The sequence below is a fragment of the Brachyhypopomus gauderio genome, chromosome 13, assembly GCF_052324685.1.
Source record: "Brachyhypopomus gauderio isolate BG-103 chromosome 13, BGAUD_0.2, whole genome shotgun sequence".
Lineage (NCBI taxonomy): Eukaryota > Metazoa > Chordata > Actinopteri > Gymnotiformes > Hypopomidae > Brachyhypopomus > Brachyhypopomus gauderio.
This window is the reverse complement of record NC_135223.1, coordinates 17,963,233-17,984,026: the sequence shown is the minus strand read 5'-3', so window position 1 is coordinate 17,984,026 and position 20,794 is coordinate 17,963,233. Positions and strand designations below refer to the sequence as shown.

General features: G+C 41.5%; 2 protein-coding genes across 6 annotated transcripts in view; one reads left to right on the top strand and one right to left on the bottom strand.

Moving 5' to 3' along the window:
- Positions 1–1,271: 1,271 nt before the first annotated feature.
- On the top strand, positions 1,272–11,926 carry napga (N-ethylmaleimide-sensitive factor attachment protein, gamma a). 2 transcript variants are annotated; one of them, XM_076971379.1, is made up of 11 exons: positions 1,272–1,450; positions 1,630–1,697; positions 7,890–7,974; positions 8,162–8,179; positions 8,263–8,293; positions 8,562–8,671; positions 8,799–8,865; positions 9,010–9,080; positions 9,187–9,265; positions 9,354–9,563; positions 10,351–11,926. In XM_076971379.1, the coding sequence occupies exons 1-11, from the start codon at positions 1,398–1,400 to the stop codon at positions 10,495–10,497; spliced, it is 939 nt and encodes a 312-aa protein (XP_076827494.1). In that variant the 5' UTR covers positions 1,272–1,397; the 3' UTR covers positions 10,498–11,926. The 2 variants fall into 2 exon arrangements, with proteins under 2 accessions (XP_076827494.1, XP_076827495.1); XM_076971380.1 differs by having other exon boundaries at positions 9,721–10,493.
- Positions 11,927–12,147: 221 nt separating this feature from the next.
- The window catches only part of piezo2a (piezo-type mechanosensitive ion channel component 2a), a 78,589-nt gene continuing 69,942 nt past the window's right edge, over positions 12,148–20,794 (bottom strand). For 2 of the 4 annotated variants that reach the window (XM_076971375.1, XM_076971377.1), the window contains exons 37-52: positions 19,796–20,227; positions 18,948–19,209; positions 17,281–17,463; positions 16,954–17,191; positions 16,714–16,846; positions 16,419–16,566; positions 15,930–16,144; positions 15,680–15,838; positions 15,233–15,380; positions 14,801–14,989; positions 14,539–14,634; positions 14,241–14,410; positions 14,015–14,131; positions 13,850–13,929; positions 13,508–13,709; positions 12,148–13,135 (exon numbers count right to left, since the gene is read on the bottom strand). In XM_076971375.1, the coding sequence (XP_076827490.1) occupies positions 12,883–13,135; positions 13,508–13,709; positions 13,850–13,929; positions 14,015–14,131; positions 14,241–14,410; positions 14,539–14,634; positions 14,801–14,989; positions 15,233–15,380; positions 15,680–15,838; positions 15,930–16,144; positions 16,419–16,566; positions 16,714–16,846; positions 16,954–17,191; positions 17,281–17,463; positions 18,948–19,209; positions 19,796–20,227 (3,025 nt within the window). In that variant the 3' untranslated portion in view covers positions 12,148–12,882. The remainder of the gene's footprint in view (positions 13,136–13,507; positions 13,710–13,849; positions 13,930–14,014; positions 14,132–14,240; positions 14,411–14,538; positions 14,635–14,800; positions 14,990–15,232; positions 15,381–15,679; positions 15,839–15,929; positions 16,145–16,418; positions 16,567–16,713; positions 16,847–16,953; positions 17,192–17,280; positions 17,464–18,947; positions 19,210–19,795; positions 20,228–20,794) is intronic. The other 2 variants (XM_076971376.1, XM_076971378.1) reach the window with 1 other exon arrangement.

Sequence of the window (20,794 nt, the reverse complement as noted above, 5' to 3'; positions counted from 1 at the left end):
CATGTTTAAAACTGCAGCTTTTTCATTTCAAATGTATGTACAAATGTATGTAAATGTATGAACAGAATTATGGTGAGCTTATGTACCTGCTCATTTTCGTTCAGGTCCACAGCTGATGTACTCTGGGTTCTTCTGGTTTAGACATACATTTCTTAAGCAACATAAGACACCTAGTCCTGAAAACTGCCTGTTTCTATGTATTCACTGCCTCCAAAGACAATTCTTCTTGATAACTTTTTGTTGCTTTTTATAATTACTGAACCTGCTCTCAAGCTATTGCTATTTCCTATATCATTTAGTATGAATTTGGATAAGTGGTAATGGATAACTGTAAAATATCACAGCCAATACAGATTTTCAGGTGTTTTGATCTCACAGGTGGACATTATTGATATTAACTTTGAAGTCTGTACAAATAGTAAAGACAGCTACACATTTGAGTAAATACAGATGAAATACCAAGTACATGCATGTGTTAGTTTTATAAGAGGTCTGACAGTCAACACTTTGAATATGAGCTAAATATGAGGCTACTAGCTCAGCTCAGAAAACACTGGTGTCTCAACTGAAGCACATTTAACAAGACAACATGAAACTACAGCCTCAGAAATGATTACCCAATTCATGGAAAACCCTGGAGAAGCAAGGAGAAAACGAACTGATGAATGGAAAAAAAAGAATTTTTGTCTTTTTGAAAAGAGAAAGACCCACAGTTGCCTTTTGGCTTTAACATTTGCCTTAAACATTATGGGCAGTAAATTCATAGTGCTGAGTCATTTTTTTAGGCAGGAAGATTAGTCTGAATGGCTGTCCAGTGTATACAGAATGAGGTCCCAATGCAAACATTGACTTGCAAACACTTGTTCCTCATGGTCCAAGATGGTAATGCACCAGTACAACACTACACAAACCCAGGAATGTTTTCATTAACCCGAGATGAGGTCAACACATAACGAGGCCCTCTATTCCCTCACTAGATACCAGATATGAAAAACCAGTCATTACAGAGTGCAGACTGAAATTGATTTGCATCTACTTTAAAGAGCTGATGAGACTTTCTACTTTTTTTTCTACTTAAGCATTACAAAGTAGTCCGCAAAGTTCTGTGTTCAAAGAAGTACAGAACACATGGCATTACATTTCTGAAGGCTATCTTTGGTCCCTTCACATTGTTTGGCGTCTTCGTTGTAAGGTGCAGTGCACATCCGGGCCAGGAGGGGGCAGCAACCCCAAGCACACAGTTGTAACGGTGGAAGTGTTCCTCACCCGGATGTGAACCTGCACGCGCGTCAGCAGACGTCACCAGACGACAACAAAACCCGTTTTTAATTTCACCGCACCGCGTCTTATGAAACATTATATTAGTTACCCGGTTTTATAAGGGCTACGTCAGAACCATGGCTCAGAAAATAAACGAAGCGCACGAACACATTGCCAAGGCTGAAAAATAGTAAGTATTGCGGGACATTACACTGACAACACGTACCCAGCTTGGTCAGCTGAGTGTATCAGCCGGGTGTGACATGACCATGTCGGCCTCGCCTCTGAGTAACGTCCACACACTGCATGTGTTACATGTGTTACACACACACCTGACTGTCTTCAATGTCCTCACCGCCAACGCTGCAGTCTGAAGACGAGCTTCATGAAGTGGAAGCCGGATTATGACAGCGCTGCGTCGGAATACGCAAAAGCAGGTGAGTGTCTGGTGTGTGTAACCTGGAAGAGGGCTTTATATGTTGTGTTGGGAGTAGAAACACTAAAGAGGGCTTTATATGTTGTGTTGGGAGTAGAAACACTAAAGAGGGCTTTATATGTTGTGTTGGGAATAGAAACACTAAAGAGGGCTTTATATATTGTGTTGGGAATAGAAACACTAAAGAGGGCTTTATATGTTGTGTTGGGAGTAGAAACACTAAAGAGGGCTTTATATGTTGTGTTGGGAATAGAAACACTAAAGGGGGCTTTATATGTTGTGTTGGGAGTAGAAACACTAAAGAGGGCTTTATATGTTGTGTTGGGAGTAGAAACACTAAAGAGGGCTTTATATGTTGTGTTGGGAGTAGAAACACTAAAGAGGGCTTTATATGTTGTGTTGGGAGTAGAAACACTAAAGAGGGCTTTATATGTTGTGTTGGGAGTAGAAACACTAAAGAGGGCTTTATATGTTGTGTTGGGAGTAGAAACACTAAAGAGGGCTTTATATGTTGTGTTGGGAGTAGAAACACTAAAGAGGGCTTTATATGTTGTGTTGGGAGTAGAAACACTAAAGAGGGCTTTATATGTTGTGTTGGGAGTAGAAACACTAAAGAGGGCTTTATATGTTGTGTTGGGAATAGAAACACTAAAGAGGGCTTTATATGTTGTGTTGGGAATAGAAACACTAAAGAGGGCTTTATATGTTGTGTTGGGAGTAGAAACACTAAAGAGGGCTTTATATGTTGTGTTGGGAGTAGAAACACTAAAGAGGGCTTTATATGTTGTGCTGGGAATAGAAACACTAAAGAGGGCTTTATATGTTGTGTTGGGAGTAGAAACACTAAAGAGGGCTTTATATGTTGTGCTGGGAGTAGAAACACTAAAGAGGGCTTTATATGTTGTGTTGGGAGTAGAAACACTAAAGAGGGCTTTATATGTTGTGCTGGGAATAGAAACACTAAAGAGGGCTTTATATGTTGTGTTGGGAGTAGAAACACTAAAGAGGGCTTTATATGTTGTGCTGGGAATAGAAACACTAAAGAGGGCTTTATATGTTGTGTTGGGAGTAGAAACACTAAAGAGGGCTTTATATGTTGTGTTGGGAGTAGAAACACTAAAGAGGGCTTTATATGTTGTGTTGGGAATATAAACACTAAAGAGGGCTTTATATGTTGTGTTGGGAGTAGAAACACTAAAGAGGGCTTTATATGTTGTGTTGGGAATAGAAACACTAAAGAGGGCTTTATATGTTGTGTTGGGAGTAGAAACACTAAAGAGGGCTTTATATGTTGTGTTGGGAGTAGAAACACTAAAGAGGGCTTTATATGTTGTGTTGGGAATAGAAACACTAAAGAGGGCTTTATATGTTGTGTTGGGAATAGAAACACTAAAGAGGGCTTTATATGTTGTGTTGGGAGTAGAAACACTAAAGAGGGCTTTATATGTTGTGTTGGGAGTAGAAACACTAAAGAGGGCTTTATATGTTGTGTTGGGAATATAAACACTAAAGAGGGCTTTATATGTTGTGTTGGGAGTAGAAACACTAAAGAGGGCTTTATATGTTGTGTTGGGAGTAGAAACACTAAAGAGGGCTTTATATGTTGTGTTGGGAGTAGAAACACTAAAGAGGGCTTTATATGTTGTGTTGGGAATAGAAACACTAAAGAGGGCTTTATATGTTGTGTTGGGAATAGAAACACTAAAGAGGGCTTTATATGTTGTGTTGGGAGTAGAAACACTAAAGAGGGCTTTATATGTTGTGTTGGGAGTAGAAACACTAAAGAGGGCTTTATATGTTGTGCTGGGAATAGAAACACTAAAGAGGGCTTTATATGTTGTGTTGGGAGTAGAAACACTAAAGAGGGCTTTATATGTTGTGTTGGGAATAGAAACACTAAAGAGGGCTTTATATGTTGTGTTGGGAATAGAAACACTAAAGAGGGCTTTATATGTTGTGTTGGGAGTAGAAACACTAAAGAGGGCTTTATATGTTGTGTTGGGAGTAGAAACACTAAAGAGGGCTTTATATGTTGTGTTGGGAATATAAACACTAAAGAGGGCTTTATATGTTGTGTTGGGAGTAGAAACACTAAAGAGGGCTTTATATGTTGTGTTGGGAATAGAAACACTAAAGAGGGCTTTATATGTTGTGTTGGGAGTAGAAACACTAAAGAGGGCTTTATATGTTGTGTTGGGAGTAGAAACACTAAAGAGGGCTTTATATGTTGTGTTGGGAATAGAAACACTAAAGAGGGCTTTATATGTTGTGTTGGGAATAGAAACACTAAAGAGGGCTTTATATGTTGTGTTGGGAGTAGAAACACTAAAGAGGGCTTTATATGTTGTGTTGGGAGTAGAAACACTAAAGAGGGCTTTATATGTTGTGTTGGGAATATAAACACTAAAGAGGGCTTTATATGTTGTGTTGGGAGTAGAAACACTAAAGAGGGCTTTATATGTTGTGTTGGGAGTAGAAACACTAAAGAGGGCTTTATATGTTGTGTTGGGAGTAGAAACACTAAAGAGGGCTTTATATGTTGTGTTGGGAGTAGAAACACTAAAGAGGGCTTTATATGTTGTGCTGGGAATAGAAACACTAAAGAGGGCTTTATATGTTGTGTTGGGAGTAGAAACACTAAAGAGGGCTTTATATGTTGTGCTGGGAGTAGAAACACTAAAGAGGGCTTTATATGTTGTGTTGGGAGTAGAAACACTAAAGAGGGCTTTATATGTTGTGCTGGGAATAGAAACACTAAAGAGGGCTTTATATGTTGTGTTGGGAGTAGAAACACTAAAGAGGGCTTTATATGTTGTGCTGGGAATAGAAACACTAAAGAGGGCTTTATATGTTGTGTTGGGAGTAGAAACACTAAAGAGGGCTTTATATGTTGTGTTGGGAGTAGAAACACTAAAGAGGGCTTTATATGTTGTGTTGGGAATATAAACACTAAAGAGGGCTTTATATGTTGTGTTGGGAGTAGAAACACTAAAGAGGGCTTTATATGTTGTGTTGGGAATAGAAACACTAAAGAGGGCTTTATATGTTGTGTTGGGAGTAGAAACACTAAAGAGGGCTTTATATGTTGTGTTGGGAGTAGAAACACTAAAGAGGGCTTTATATGTTGTGTTGGGAATAGAAACACTAAAGAGGGCTTTATATGTTGTGTTGGGAATAGAAACACTAAAGAGGGCTTTATATGTTGTGTTGGGAGTAGAAACACTAAAGAGGGCTTTATATGTTGTGTTGGGAGTAGAAACACTAAAGAGGGCTTTATATGTTGTGTTGGGAATATAAACACTAAAGAGGGCTTTATATGTTGTGTTGGGAGTAGAAACACTAAAGAGGGCTTTATATGTTGTGTTGGGAGTAGAAACACTAAAGAGGGCTTTATATGTTGTGTTGGGAGTAGAAACACTAAAGAGGGCTTTATATGTTGTGTTGGGAATACAAACACTAAAGAGGGCTTTATATGTTGTGTTGGGAATAGAAACACTAAAGAGGGCTTTATATGTTGTGTTGGGAGTAGAAACACTAAAGAGGGCTTTATATGTTGTGTTGGGAGTAGAAACACTAAAGAGGGCTTTATATGTTGTGCTGGGAATAGAAACACTAAAGAGGGCTTTATATGTTGTGTTGGGAGTAGAAACACTAAAGAGGGCTTTATATGTTGTGTTGGGAATAGAAACACTAAAGAGGGCTTTATATGTTGTGTTGGGAGTAGAAACACTAAAGAGGGCTTTATATGTTGTGTTGGGAGTAGAAACACTAAAGAGGGCTTTATATGTTGTGTTGGGAGTAGAAACACTAAAGAGGGCTTTATATGTTGTGTTGGGAATATAAACACTAAAGAGGGCTTTATATGTTGTGTTGGGAGTAGAAACACTAAAGAGGGCTTTATATGTTGTGTTGGGAATAGAAACACTAAAGAGGGCTTTATATGTTGTGTTGGGAGTAGAAACACTAAAGAGGGCTTTATATGTTGTGTTGGGAGTAGAAACACTAAAGAGGGCTTTATATGTTGTGTTGGGAATAGAAACACTAAAGAGGGCTTTATATGTTGTGTTGGGAGTAGAAACACTAAAGAGGGCTTTATATGTTGTGTTGGGAATACAAACACTAAAGAGGGCTTTATATGTTGTGTTGGGAATAGAAACACTAAAGAGGGCTTTATATGTTGTGTTGGGAGTAGAAACACTAAAGAGGGCTTTATATGTTGTGTTGGGAGTAGAAACACTAAAGAGGGCTTTATATGTTGTGCTGGGAATAGAAACACTAAAGAGGGCTTTATATGTTGTGTTGGGAGTAGAAACACTAAAGAGGGCTTTATATGTTGTGTTGGGAATAGAAACACTAAAGAGGGCTTTATATGTTGTGTTGGGAGTAGAAACACTAAAGAGGGCTTTATATGTTGTGTTGGGAGTAGAAACACTAAAGAGGGCTTTATATGTTGTGTTGGGAATAGAAACACTAAAGAGGGCTTTATATGTTGTGTTGGGAGTAGAAACACTAAAGAGGGCTTTATATGTTGTGTTGGGAGTAGAAACACTAAAGAGGGCTTTATATGTTGTGTTGGGAATAGAAACACTAAAGAGGGCTTTATATGTTGTGTTGGGAATAGAAACACTAAAGAGGGCTTTATATGTTGTGTTGGGAGTAGAAACACTAAAGAGGGCTTTATATGTTGTGTTGGGAGTAGAAACACTAAAGAGGGCTTTATATGTTGTGTTGGGAATATAAACACTAAAGAGGGCTTTATATGTTGTGTTGGGAGTAGAAACACTAAAGAGGGCTTTATATGTTGTGTTGGGAGTAGAAACACTAAAGAGGGCTTTATATGTTGTGTTGGGAGTAGAAACACTAAAGAGGGCTTTATATGTTGTGTTGGGAATAGAAACACTAAAGAGGGCTTTATATGTTGTGTTGGGAATAGAAACACTAAAGAGGGCTTTATATGTTGTGTTGGGAGTAGAAACACTAAAGAGGGCTTTATATGTTGTGTTGGGAGTAGAAACACTAAAGAGGGCTTTATATGTTGTGCTGGGAATAGAAACACTAAAGAGGGCTTTATATGTTGTGTTGGGAGTAGAAACACTAAAGAGGGCTTTATATGTTGTGCTGGGAGTAGAAACACTAAAGAGGGCTTTATATGTTGTGTTGGGAGTAGAAACACTAAAGAGGGCTTTATATGTTGTGCTGGGAATAGAAACACTAAAGAGGGCTTTATATGTTGTGTTGGGAGTAGAAACACTAAAGAGGGCTTTATATGTTGTGCTGGGAATAGAAACACTAAAGAGGGCTTTATATGTTGTGTTGGGAGTAGAAACACTAAAGAGGGCTTTATATGTTGTGTTGGGAGTAGAAACACTAAAGAGGGCTTTATATGTTGTGTTGGGAATATAAACACTAAAGAGGGCTTTATATGTTGTGTTGGGAGTAGAAACACTAAAGAGGGCTTTATATGTTGTGTTGGGAATAGAAACACTAAAGAGGGCTTTATATGTTGTGTTGGGAGTAGAAACACTAAAGAGGGCTTTATATGTTGTGTTGGGAGTAGAAACACTAAAGAGGGCTTTATATGTTGTGTTGGGAGTAGAAACACTAAAGAGGGCTTTATATGTTGTGTTGGGAATAGAAACACTAAAGAGGGCTTTATATGTTGTGTTGGGAGTAGAAACACTAAAGAGGGCTTTATATGTTGTGTTGGGAGTAGAAACACTAAAGAGGGCTTTATATGTTGTGTTGGGAGTAGAAACACTAAAGAGGGCTTTATATGTTGTGTTGGGAGTAGAAACACTAAAGAGGGCTTTATATGTTGTGTTGGGAATAGAAACACTAAAGAGGGCTTTATATGTTGTGTTGGGAATAGAAACACTAAAGAGGGCTTTATATGTTGTGTTGGGAGTAGAAACACTAAAGAGGGCTTTATATGTTGTGTTGGGAGTAGAAACACTAAAGAGGGCTTTATATGTTGTGTTGGGAATAGAAACACTAAAGAGGGCTTTATATGTTGTGTTGGGAGTAGAAACACTAAAGAGGGCTTTATATGTTGTGTTGGGAGTAGAAACACTAAAGAGGGCTTTATATGTTGTGTTGGGAGTAGAAACGTTACAATAATGTCTGTGTATGTGTATGTGTGTGTCTGTGTACGTGTATGTGTGTGTCTGTGTACGTATGCCTCTTCTGCTTTCAGCCGTTGCTTTCAAAAACGCCAAACAACTGGAAGCAGCAAAAGACGCTTACTTAGAAGAAGCCGAGGCCCATACAAACAACAGATCGTATCCTTTCACTTTCTCTGGAGGCCGGTCGCCGGATAGCTGTATTATTGCTTTTAATCGCTATTTATTTCCGCGAGATAAACGTGTGTAGCAGAAAATGTGATCGCATAGATTGGGGGGGGGTGGACACAAATGTTGACTGACATGTACTGTGTTGATGGTTGTTTGGCCTTAAGTCATGATGCAGTCTCTTCCACGCTGCGAAGTGAGTATTCCTGTTTGCTGTAATATCATAAATGTAGTGTATGTGAATGTACAGATTAAATATGATCTTCATTTTCTCCACAGGGCTCTTGAGCAAGCAGGTATGATGCTGAAGGTGAGCTTCAAAAGAATTTTTATTTTTTTGCCATTAAGCATTCTAAGAGCATTACTGCAGAATTAACAGTACAGTAATTGTCTGTGTGAAAGCCTATGAATTAAGACTAATGTAACCTCTGCTCAGTGTGACGCGCTCATTTAACCTCAATACACATCGCTTGCATCTCTGATTTTAAACTGGTTTATTAGCATTATTATTAGAAAAAATATATATTCCTCCTAACGTCTTAATAAAATATTGTGCAATGTCCCTCTTTCTTATGCAGGACATGCAGAGACTGCCAGAGGCAGTTCAGTACATAGAGAAAGCCAGCATGATGTACACTGAGAATGGCACACCAGACACAGCTGCCATGGCTCTTGATAGAGCAGGGAAGTGAGTGATCAAAAACAATGCTTATCTTTACAAATCCATTACACTTGGTGTTGTTTATTATATGGAACAGTTTTAATTTTTGCTTCATTTAGATGGTAATGGTAATAACGGAAGCTATTATTGACAGATTGATAGAACCTGTGGATTTGGCCAAAGCTGTGGACCTTTATCAGAAAGCTGCATCAGTGTTTGAGGTGGGTGGCAGGAAGAACCAAAAAAGCCTCACTGAAAATACCCCTAATGGCCTCTAGAGGGAGCTTCTGGGTCTGTGCGCATACTGCCATGTCCTCCAGTGGTCCTGCCATGGCTGCTGTCTCAGAGGTTGTGTTCTCTTCCAGAATGAGGACAGATTGCGGCAAGCCGTGGAGCTGCTTGGCAAAGCATCCCGACTACTCGTCAGACAAAAGAAGTAACTTTTGTAGTGCCGTAGGCCACACTTTCCTCTTAAGATGTTTTGGTCCTTGTTATTGTCTGTGGTCCCAGTTAACAGTACGTCATGTCTTTTCACCGTGAAGGTTTGATGAAGCAGCGTTGTCTATCCAGAAAGAGAAGAACATGTACAGAGATATAGAGAATTTCCCAACATGCTACAAGGTATTTGGCATTTTATCCAAACACTACTCTGAATCCATGCCCCTTTCAGACCTCTCATGCAACATGTCCTTTGCTCCATCACATTTAGAAAACCATTGCACAGGTGCTAGTCCACTTACACAGAAGAGATTATGTAGCCGCTGACAAGTGTGTGCGAGAGAGCTACAGCATCCCAGGATTCAGCGGGAGTGAGGACTGTGTTGCGTTGGAACAGCTGTTACAGGGCTATGACCAACAAGATGAAGACCAGGTTTCCCGTGTCTGTAACTCACCACTGTTCAGATACATGGATAATGACGTAAGTGTTTTACCATTGGCTTAACTGTAAACTGTAAACGGTACATTTCCTTCCTTTTAAAATGTGTTAGTGCACAGCGTCTGTATGTGAAGTTTTGCTGAATTCACTGCCTGTTTCTTCACCTTTTTGTCATGTCTTTTCTAATCTGTCTGTTTAGGCACTTGCAGGTATGAATTTACTTTAATAGTTACTCATTTTTTAGCATATTTTTTACTTTGTTAAACTTTATAGATGGATTTATTTCCTTTTTCGTAGTAGTGTACTGGAAACCTAGTCCAGAAACTGTGCTGTGCTTAATTTTTGTGTTGCCCTGTTATTTAAATTAGTGCTTCATAGCTTAACGCTGTGTGTTGGATTAAAAATATATATTTTTTATTTAGAACCTTATTCAGTTGCATACATTTTCTGATTGACATGGCTGAACATGTTGAATCTACTTCCATAATATACATATCTGCTTCAAAAGAATGTCTGTTGGGAGGGTGGTGCTTTTAAACTTCTCATGTCTTTTAGTGACAGTGCTTGTATGTGGTGTGATGTCTGTGTTTCACCAAGCTGTATTTGCTTTATTAAGGTTGATGATACCTTACAGAGCAAGTACACCGTAAGCCCAACACACAGGAAAACCGAATAATATGAGCATTAAAACTGACGCACTCCTACCTCAGGCCTTTTGGTTCTTCTAATCCAATAAAATGTATCTGTCCTGATCTGTGGACGCTGTAGACATGTGTACCTCTCCTAGTGAGGACCCTGCAGACTGAGCTGTGTGTCTCGTGTTTTCCAGTATGCTAAGCTGGCCATCACTCTTGCCGTGCCTGGAGGGGGGAGGAAGAAGGCGGCTGCGACTGCTGCCCCTGGCGACGGAGGGGTGAACGGCGGCGCTGACCGGCCCGAGGAAGACGAGGATGAATATGCAGGAGGACTCTGTTAACTGCTGCCATTGCTGACCTCAGATCAGTATCAGCCTCCTCCTTAGCCACAGGAGACTTTCCAGTACTGTCAGAAAAAAAATAGTCCTTTTGCTGATGCTTTTTGTTCAACTTTAAAACTCAGTCAGGAATTATTCAAGAACTGATTCCAAGTTAACTTGGCATATTTATTTTTGCTGTGGTGTAATGGCTGTGGTCCTTTTGTGCTGGTGTAGGTTGGGTGTAGTATCAAGTACTGGCCTACCAGTTGGAGTTCCTGACTGGAACTTTAAGGCTATGCATTCAGTATGGAAAGCTGACTCCCAATCAGCAGAAAGAGACTTTTCCTCAGAGTAAGGTTCCATAGGGAAGGTGTTTTTTCTCCATTTCCACTCTCTATCCACATAAGTAGGGCATATTCTTTAGCATGGCCTTAACAAGTACTTACCAAATACTAACACCAAACATACCATGAGCTGCAGGCCAGGGCCTGAGGCCAAGCATGAACTTAGTTGTATTAAGTTACCACAGCGGTGGTGAAGTGTTGTATGTTCTTCACCTTTTCCAGGAACAGGACTGGTTAAGAGCATCTCACACTGGGTGTTGGTGAATGCTGTTAAGGTCAGATTGGGATAATGGAGCAAATGACTTTTACAATATGAGGATGAGAAGTGGATGCTAATTTATAATTCAAAATGATGTTAAATACTACATATTTAGACAAATGCAGAGCCTGAATGAAAAGTATTTTCTGCAGATGGCACTACTCTGCATAGTTTGTAAAGGAGTTCTTACACACATAATCAAGAAAGCTTTATGTAATGGGACCTTTGTTATTTAATTGAGATGATGTGCAAGAAGGTTTGAATATGATTCATAATTCTATGATTATTAGTTGTCATGACAGGGTTTTTTATCATCACATATAGTTCCAGGCAAAATAAAGCGGATCCAACATTTTCCCTCTCCAGCCTTAACAAGAGTTTACTCCACTATGCTGTGCCTATAAACTTGAAAAACTAATGAAGAGTATGTATTTACTATCATTTAAAATAGAAGTAAAAAAAAGTCAAGGGAATGCATAAACTATTATTTATAATACCGAAATGTATTTCTGAATCTGTTCTCATATATCTCTGTTACCGTACAGCAGTTTGCCTGCAGATCCCAATATCCAGATAACTGTATATCATACTCTTGAATTGCATGAAATGCCTTAATATTAATGCCTGTAAAATAATGTAATACTGTTTGTAGCATTATTTCAGAGTTGGGGGGTCACATTAAAATTTCAGGGAACAATGTCTCTATGAATAGACAATGGAAGAGAATGGGACTGTGTGATATGCAGATTTTGTACATAGAAATCTTTCATGCTTTTCTCTCTGTAAATTGTGCCGAGATGATGTGTGTACCAAACGTTCCATAAATACAAATCTGTAGACTCATGAAGTTCCTGTCCTGCATGCAAATAGATATTTTGATTAATAGTGTACAGCAACAAAAGTGGAAATCTTTTGTCGTTGAAGTCTGGGAAGAAACAAAGCTTAGTTTGCTGCAGTTGACTGTGGTTTAATCTCTCGGGCAATTCATGTTTTTCTATCATAGTAAATCACTAATGAGAGTTGTGGATGAAAAGGCATCATTAGTTAATTCACAGAGAAGACACTGGCTGCAGTTTTACAAACTGTGCTTTATGTTTGTGATACTGAAACACAGTTGCGTCCCATGTTGCACAGTTTCCTGTAACAGTAGGAAAGACATGATTCTCCATGCTATGGCTGACGTCTTTGCCTGTGGGGAAGAACAACTCAAAATACTGTTCTGGTGAGATGTTTTTTCTTCTTCTTCCTGAGAGTGTCATTGTTTGAATCCCTTGTGTTGTTCTCTGCACAGTCTAAAATGCTGGCAAAGACCGATCGTGGTTCATTGCGGAATGTTATGTAGTTTATTTTTTTAAGTACTTCCAGAGTAAGGAAAATCTTGTCTTATGAATCAAAATTGGCTAGTGTCTTTCAGTTGTCCCCATTCTTCCCCCATGTTTACAGCCAGCTACCAGGACAGTATATTGCACAACCCATAGATCAGTTCATTTCCATCAGCAAGGCGGTGGCAAAGTACAGCTGAGCCCTCTTTTCAGCCTCTTCTCATTCAAGTCTCTGGCGGCTGCTACATTACCCTAATCCACTGGCTTTCCAGGTTCAGGTTAGTACACATTGTACATGTATTGTAGAGCAGCTACCTCTCCATGTCAGATTGTTGAAGACAGTAGGACCCCACCTAGGAAGGCCGTGTCTTATTCACAAGCTTGCAAGTGTACATGGATCACGGACAAGTTTTTCTGCACAGCCACCTCCAGAGGGCACCGTTTCACCTTTGTTTGTGTGGTCTACATAGACTCACTCGGTTCATTTAGTCTTCTCCCTGGTCCACTTGATCATGGTCTCAGGTGAGCGGTAGAGGAAGATGAGCTTGGCGTACAGGTCTTCCTCCAGCTCCAGCTCGCCGGTCTCGCGGACGAGGAAGATGTCGTTGCACAGTTTGAGGATGCGGTCCACGCAGGGCAGCTCCTCGAACATGATGGAGTGCGATATGCCACTGAAGAACTCCCGCACAAACTTGCCTATCACCAGCACCACGGAGGCATAAAGACCCATTATACTGCAAAGAAGGATAACGTTAATGTTACTTTGAAACAGGTCTGTTACTGTCTTTTCAAAACATTCAACAAAATGGCTACGTTGTATTCGAGTTAGGGCTGTCACAATATCAGATCTTCACTACATGGTTATGGTTAAAAGAATTAATCAATAATATTAATACGATATCCATAAAAGTCAACATTTTCTGCCAGTATACATTCAAAATCATTATGGTTACATGCATTTAATATGCCGATTCACTAGTGTCCAAAATGTACCAAAGCAATTTACTCATTCACTAGTACATGCACTAAAACAGTACATTTGTAGCATATAGTAAGTTTTCTATGGTTTTAAGACCTCCATCTTTGAGAGAGCGGTGGTCTCTTACCCATATCCAGCCAGGAAGCTCAGGCTGGGAGGACTAACTTTATCACTGAAAACGTAGAGCTGCAGTCCTGCCTCCCTCTTGTGCTCAAGACTTGTTTGGATGGTCATGGCAGATGGCTGGTCCACAATCCACCACTCCTGGATCTGGCCACTGCTGTTGCTGGTCCGCTCCAGGTCCAACAGGATGTCCTTATAGTGGCCGTCTGTGCACAGGGACGGGGGTTCATACAGCCGATGTTTTCATAGGGTTCATGCATGAAGCGTTACATTTACAAAGAAGTAAAACTACATAGTACAACGGGTAGTAAACCAAATTTCATAAAGCTAATAAACGGCTCATTACCTTCATAAAGCTGATCTATAGGTTTAGCGTTTGAATCACTGGGTGCTCGTATAAAACAAGGGAACACTTGATTTATGACTCTGTGAACAAAACAGAAGAAAAAACTGTTATGACTGTACCTTTAATTAGAGTTGCTGGTTAAATTAAGAACTGCAGTTTACTCACACAGCCTTTCTCCTGGTTCCGTTTAACAAATCTATTAACTCCTGTCTTGTGTTCACATCCAGGTATGTAACATGCTTGTCCATAGCAACTTCAGCCTTTGCTCCAAGACTGAGATTCCTGACAGACAAAAAGTACTGAATCTCATTTGACTTAAGGATGTATAGGCAAGTGCTCATACCACTGGGCCATTACCACCCGCCCACACTGGTTTGTTTATGAAGAATACCTCTGAATGGTCCAGGACATGGTGACAGGAAACTGGTCCTCCTTGCTCAGTACATCTATCAGGTTCTTCCTGCTGGGTGGGCTGATGGTCCACAGCGAGTTGGAACTACCCTCCAGCTCTGCTACCGTCACATCTTCTGCTGTGTACGCCTCCAGGAACTGCATGGCAACCTGGGCACCACAGCAGGAGGTCTGCTACTCAACATCTTGGAATGACGTAGCCTGTATTTCCAGACCATTAGCAATGAGTTTTAAATGAAACATTCAGGGTGTTGTGTGAGAGTGAGGTGCCAACATACTGGGATGTATGTGTATGAATCCATGAATTTTGTTTTGAATTCTTGTTCAGTGATGTCCTTCAGCTGATTCTGCTGGGCACTCATAGTGAAAATTGGCTGGAAGACACATGGCAAGCGGATCAGTACAGGGTCTCACAATCTGATGAGCCTAAACACTCATGATCAGCAAAGATGGAGCAACGTTTCATTTTCCTGCCAATTCAGTCAGCTCTCCGAGACTACTCCTGAGATCGTTTTGCGTTACCTAAATGTGAAGATATACCTGAAATCCTCCCAGTGTGATGGTGACAGACACGTCCAGGGGTTTGTTGACGACACCAGCCACTGATTTAACCAGAGACATGAAGAGCAGGGGGAACCAGACGATACAGATGAGCAGCATCACGATCATGCCCCCCATCCCATACTTCACCACCTTCTTCTTCTTCTGTCCACGCGGCTGAGGATACCTCTGAGACATCACACACACACACACACACACACACACACACACACACACACATACACACATACACACACACACAGTATGTCACACCACTAACTGATTTGCCCCTGGGTCTGCAGGCTTGTTACTCAGACCTTGTTACCCTTGTGCTTGTCAGAAATGTTAAACATGGCAAGTGAGCAGAGGTATAATACATTTGTGAATGTGTTGCATTTTTGTTTACTAAATGCATGTGGACTGAACTCTCACTTTTTCTGACTCCCTCCAGCACTTAAGCACAAAGATATGGGCGTAGATATCTTCTACACAGATCCAGCTGGACAGACTAAGTGTGGTGTCTGTCCACACCCAGTCCATCACGGCCCGCAACTCTGTCAGGAATGGAACCAACCGGAACCTGAAAAAAAGTCAGTCAATCAATCAACAACTCAATTAGACCTATTGTTTGGTTAATGGATTTGTTATGAAAAAAAAATAATAATAATTGACTTAGGACTTTTAAAAATGTTGAATATAATAAATGTATTTAGAAAAGAAATTTCAGTTTTTTCAGTCCAGCAAAATTTATCAAGATCAGAATCTGCTGACTTGAATTCCGTACTAAAATCCATAATCATATTTTTGTAACTATGGATGTAAAGATTTGCTCCTCTGTGGTTATGCGGCTGGCCACCGGTGAGTACAGATGTATCTCACCCTTGAAAGAGGAAAAGGTTGACATAGTTGTAGCTCTTGGTCAGGAAGTTGCCGAGCACACGGGTGGGGTAGCCACAACGGATCTGGTATGCTGACAGACCAAAGTAGATGCATTTCACAAAGTACCAGAGCTGGGCCACCATGTTCTGACTGAAACGCCTAACAAAAAACAAATAAGCAAATAAATAACCAACTACTCACACGCACACATAGATATATACTGTACAGTATATCTGCAAGTCCGGCTCACCTCTCAGTAACCCCAGGAAGTATAAAGAACATCCAGAAGTGGATGCCAAACACCAGGATGACCTGGAAGATGACCTTCCCCGTCACAGTCTTCCTCAGATAGAGGGCACGGTCCACCACCATAGTTCCAAACTGGATCAGAACCATGACCAAGAATGCCTCTGGAACCTGATCCTCTGACAGAGAGGATGTGATGTCTGCAGCAGCAGAGTGTTTCTTTGAAGAGATCAGAGACAAACATTTCTGAATACACATTCAGAGAAATTAGATTTCAGCACTTTATTTGTGATAAAGTGAGGAATATTAAAATATTCTATCTTATCAGAAGTATTAAATATATCTGTTTACTGCATTTTAGAGTCTTAATTGGAATCATTTTCTAGGCCTCCAGTAAATTCTGAATCAGTAATGATTGAGTTGAGGAAAAGACTTCCTGCAGCACATGTTCTCATGCTCAGATTCTCTGAGGAGGAAGTGGCACACAACATACCCCAAAGGCCCAGAATCCAAAAACGATGATGATGAAGTCAACAGTATCAGCCAGGAACATGAGCACATACACGTCTGTTACAGCACTGTACTCTGGGTGGATGAGGCTATAGAAGAACTGGCGAATTGGAACATAGATGTCTATGGCTCTGAAATGACACACAGATGTGGGGTAAAAACGGTTTGCTCTAGTACTTATGATTACCTGAAAAAAAATGTTTAGCTATGTTGTACTTGTACGGTCCAAAAATAACACTTATGTGGAACTACACTGAAGGGTTGTGATGTGGTTTTACATTTTCACAGTAAGTTTCTTGGCTTTGATGACTTGCTCCCGGAGTTTCTCTAGAACGAGCTCTTTACGGCTCTTCTGCTGAACAGCCAACACGCTGCCGGAGCGACACACACTCGACCTCGTGCCTGTGCTTCCTGTGGACACGCACAAACACCAGCACACACAAAAACGTGACATATTAGTGAAGATCTGGCAAGGCCTTCACATGGCGAGTTATAGTAGTGGGTGCAAGCAGATGAACCTCCTCTGGAGCATGCAGAATGGCGGGAAGTGTGTGAGCCTGCGTTTGAACTGTGCCGCCTCACAGCCGCGTGTGTGCGAGAGTGTCTCCTGGCCACGTGGATGTGTGTGGACTCCAGTAAAGCATCTTGGGTCAGGAGGCTCCTCTCGCTGTGTACTCTGGGTTTCTCCTCATCGTCTGAGTCTGCGTGACTCTCCATTGAAGGTCTGGACTTATCTTCATCCCACAGACCATGACACTGAGCCAGGGGATAACGAGGACTGACATCAGATTAAAAGAACCTGACATCACTTATTATAAACATGATTATCAAAGCTAAATTTCTACCTTGAGAATGGAGCGATGGAAGAAGAGGGCAAGCAGTTGGACTAGGTCATAGTGGACGTAGCCCTCCTTCTTCTCCACGCCAATGATGTTGGGGGGGTGGAAGGGTTTGGACTTGTCCCGCTCCATGTTCTGATTGAAGGGGAAGAAGCCAAACTGGAAGAAGTATTTTATGACTATTGTCACCTGCATGGGTGGGAGATGAAAAGAATGAACAAAGGTTTAATGTTATGGTCATCGTCCTCAGTGTGGACGATGGCCTAAATGAAGGTGTATCTCAGTGTGGACGATGGCCTAAATGAAGGTTTATCTCAGTGTAGACAACGGCCTAAATGAAGGTGTATCTCAGTGTGGACGACGGCCTAAATGAAGGTTTATCTCAGTGTAGACAACGGCCTAAATGAAGGTTTATCTCAGTGTGGACGACGGCCTAAATGAAGGTGTATCTCAGTGTAGACAACGGCCTAAATGAAGGTGTATCTCAGTGTGGACGATGGCCTAAATGAAGGTGTATCTCAGTGTGGATGATGGCCTAAATGAAGGTGTATCTCCGTGTGGACGATGGCCTAAATGAAGGATTATCTCAGTGTAGACAACGGCCTAAATGAAGGTGTATCTCAATGTGGACGACGGCCTAAATGAAGGTTTATCTCAGTGTGGACGACGGCCTAAATGAAGGTTTATCTCAGTGTAGACGACGGCCTAAATGAAGGTGTATCTCAGTGTGGACGATGGCCTAAATGAAGATGTACCTCAGTGTGGACGACGGCCTAAATGAAGATGTACCTCAGTGTGGACAACGGCCTAAATGAAGGTGTATCTCCGTGTGGACGATGGCCTAAATGAAGGATTATCTCAGTGTAGACAACGGCCTAAATGAAGGTTTATCTCAGTGTAGACAGCGGCCTAAATGAAGGTGTATCTCAATGTGGACGACGGCCTAAATGAAGGTTTATCTCAGTGTAGACGATGGCCTAAATGAAGGTTTATCTCAGTGTAGACGATGGCCTAAATGAAGGATTATCTCAGTGTAGACAACGGCCAAAATGAAGGTTTATCTCAGTGTAGACAACGGCCAAAATGAAGGTTTATCTCAGTGTAGACAACGGCCTAAATGAAGGTGTATCTCAGTGTGGACGATGGCCTAAATGAAGATGTACCTCAGTGTGGACGACGGCCTAAATGAAGGTGTATCTCCATGTGGACGATGGCCTAAATGAAGGTGTATCTCAGTGTAGACGACGGCCAAAATGAAGGTTTATCTCAGTGTAGACAACGGCCTAAATGAAGGTTTATCTCAGTGTAGACAACGGCCTAAATGAAGGTGTATCTCAGTGTGGACGATGGCCTAAATGAAGATGTACCTCAGTGTGGACAATGGCCTAAATGAAGGTGTATCTCCATGTGGACGATGGCCTATATGAAGGTGTATCTCCATGTGGACGATGGCCTAAATGAAGGTGTATCTCAGTGTGGATGAAGACTTAAATGAAGGTGTATCTCAGTGTGGACGATGGCCTAAATGAAGGTGTATCTCAGTGTGGATGAAGACTTAAATGAAGGTGTACCTCAGTGTGGGCGACGGCCTAAATGAAGGTGTACCTCAGTGTGGACGATGGCCTAAATGAAGGTGTACCTCAGTGTGGGCGACGGCCTAAATGAAGATGTACCTCAGTGTAGACGATGGCGGTCATCCAGAAGCGTTTGCTGGGCCGGGGCACACTCAGCATGGCCCACAGGAAGATGAGGACGGGCAGCACCAGGGTGGCCACCGAGGCAGAGATCATGTGGTTGAGGATGATGACCAAGTAGCAGACCATCTCCGAGTGGGCGACCAGCATGTTGTAGAGAGCATAGCACAGCTGCAGAATCTGGGGCTGGGAACTGTAGAAGCGCTCCGACTCCTCCAGCTCCTTGTCATAGAACATCCTGCTGAAGGAATGAAGATGTCCGTTAAAGCACATCTGAGGTAAAATATAGGACACCGCAAGATTGCTATGATGAGATGTAGCTGAACAAAGCCACTAACAGCCTGATTACATGGGCTAAAATACTACTCACGGTTTCCTGCAACTATGCACAAACATCCTACAGGGGGCGCTGCAGGAAAACCTCAGTATTGCAATCTGTATTTCTGCTTGCTCATTATTCTAGACCACATTTCAGATATGGATCACTATAACAGTTCTGTTACAGGCATTAAAAATGGCTTTGCAAACTTTTGAGAATGGTCATAATTGTTACATAAATTTTTCCCTTCATATTGAGAATGTTAGAATGTAAGTTCTGTTGCTATTTTAAATCATTTAAAATCATTCTGTTGCTATTTTAAAAAACATTTTTTTTCTTTAATTTAATGATTCATATAAGGCATTGTAAAAATTAATACTTGGCTGGCAAAATAACAATAAATGCTTAATAACTGTTTAATATATCTCTTCTGTGTCAAGCACTTTGAGACTTAGTGCTCTTGTTTTGGAAGGCCAGTGCTCTTATTTTGGAGGGTCAGTGCTCTTGCCTGCTACGTAGTAGATCGCTGGCTGTGAGCTCGTGGCTTAGTGAAGGGATGGTAGTGTCTCTGTGGCAAGTGTCTATGTCATCAGGAGTGCTGATCCTGATCCTCTTCTCCTCCGGGTGAGCCACAGACTCACATATTGAGTCCAGACCAGTGGCTTTGCTGTAGGAGGGGGGGATATCCACCTCAGAGGGGCCGAAACGGGACCACATGGCCTGCTCGGTGGCTAAAGTGGAGTCCCAGCCTGAGGCTGAAGCCCCCTCGGGGGTCTGACCCTCGCTGCTGTATCGGCGTCTATCTGACGGCTCGGCGAGCCCCGTGGTGGGGGTCCACTGTCCACTCGGAGATGGGGGTCTCTCTTGAGTGTCCTCGGGCTCTTCGATGGTGTCACCAGTGCCCTGCCGAGAGCACAGTGCCGTGCACTGTGTGTTTTCACTGAGACAAGATGGAAAAGGAAAGGTTGAAAAACAGTACTGAAAAGAACAATACGGTGTGCACCACTAGGGAACAGCATATAAACATTTTCTGGTGGCCCAAAATAGAACATGCATATGAGTATTTAGATACAATAGACTGCATTTTTTTATACCAACCTATAAGCATGTACACAGACTGGCACTTGCGTGTGTACGAGTGAGATATCAGTAAGGTCAAGTAAAGTCAAGACCAGCTGTGTTGGAGCAGGGCAGGTCCAGTCTGGTTCACTATGAGCCCAGTGCTTTGGAAACAGCCTGCTTGTCTGTCACCACCGAGCAACAGAAACCACCCACAGCAGTGTGGGTATTGTTCAATATTTTTTTAACTGCTTCCTGTATTACTGGGACCAGATCAAAGCATGCAGCTCAAATTGCAACAAGAATTGCAACTGTTAATTACTGGTGCTAAAAGCTCACTGGAAACAGCGCTATTCAACCACAGGAAAATCATATTGATTCTGTTAATATTTTCAGACTAAGCACATCATTTTTGGAGCATGAAGATTTCTCTTGTGTATCGTACATT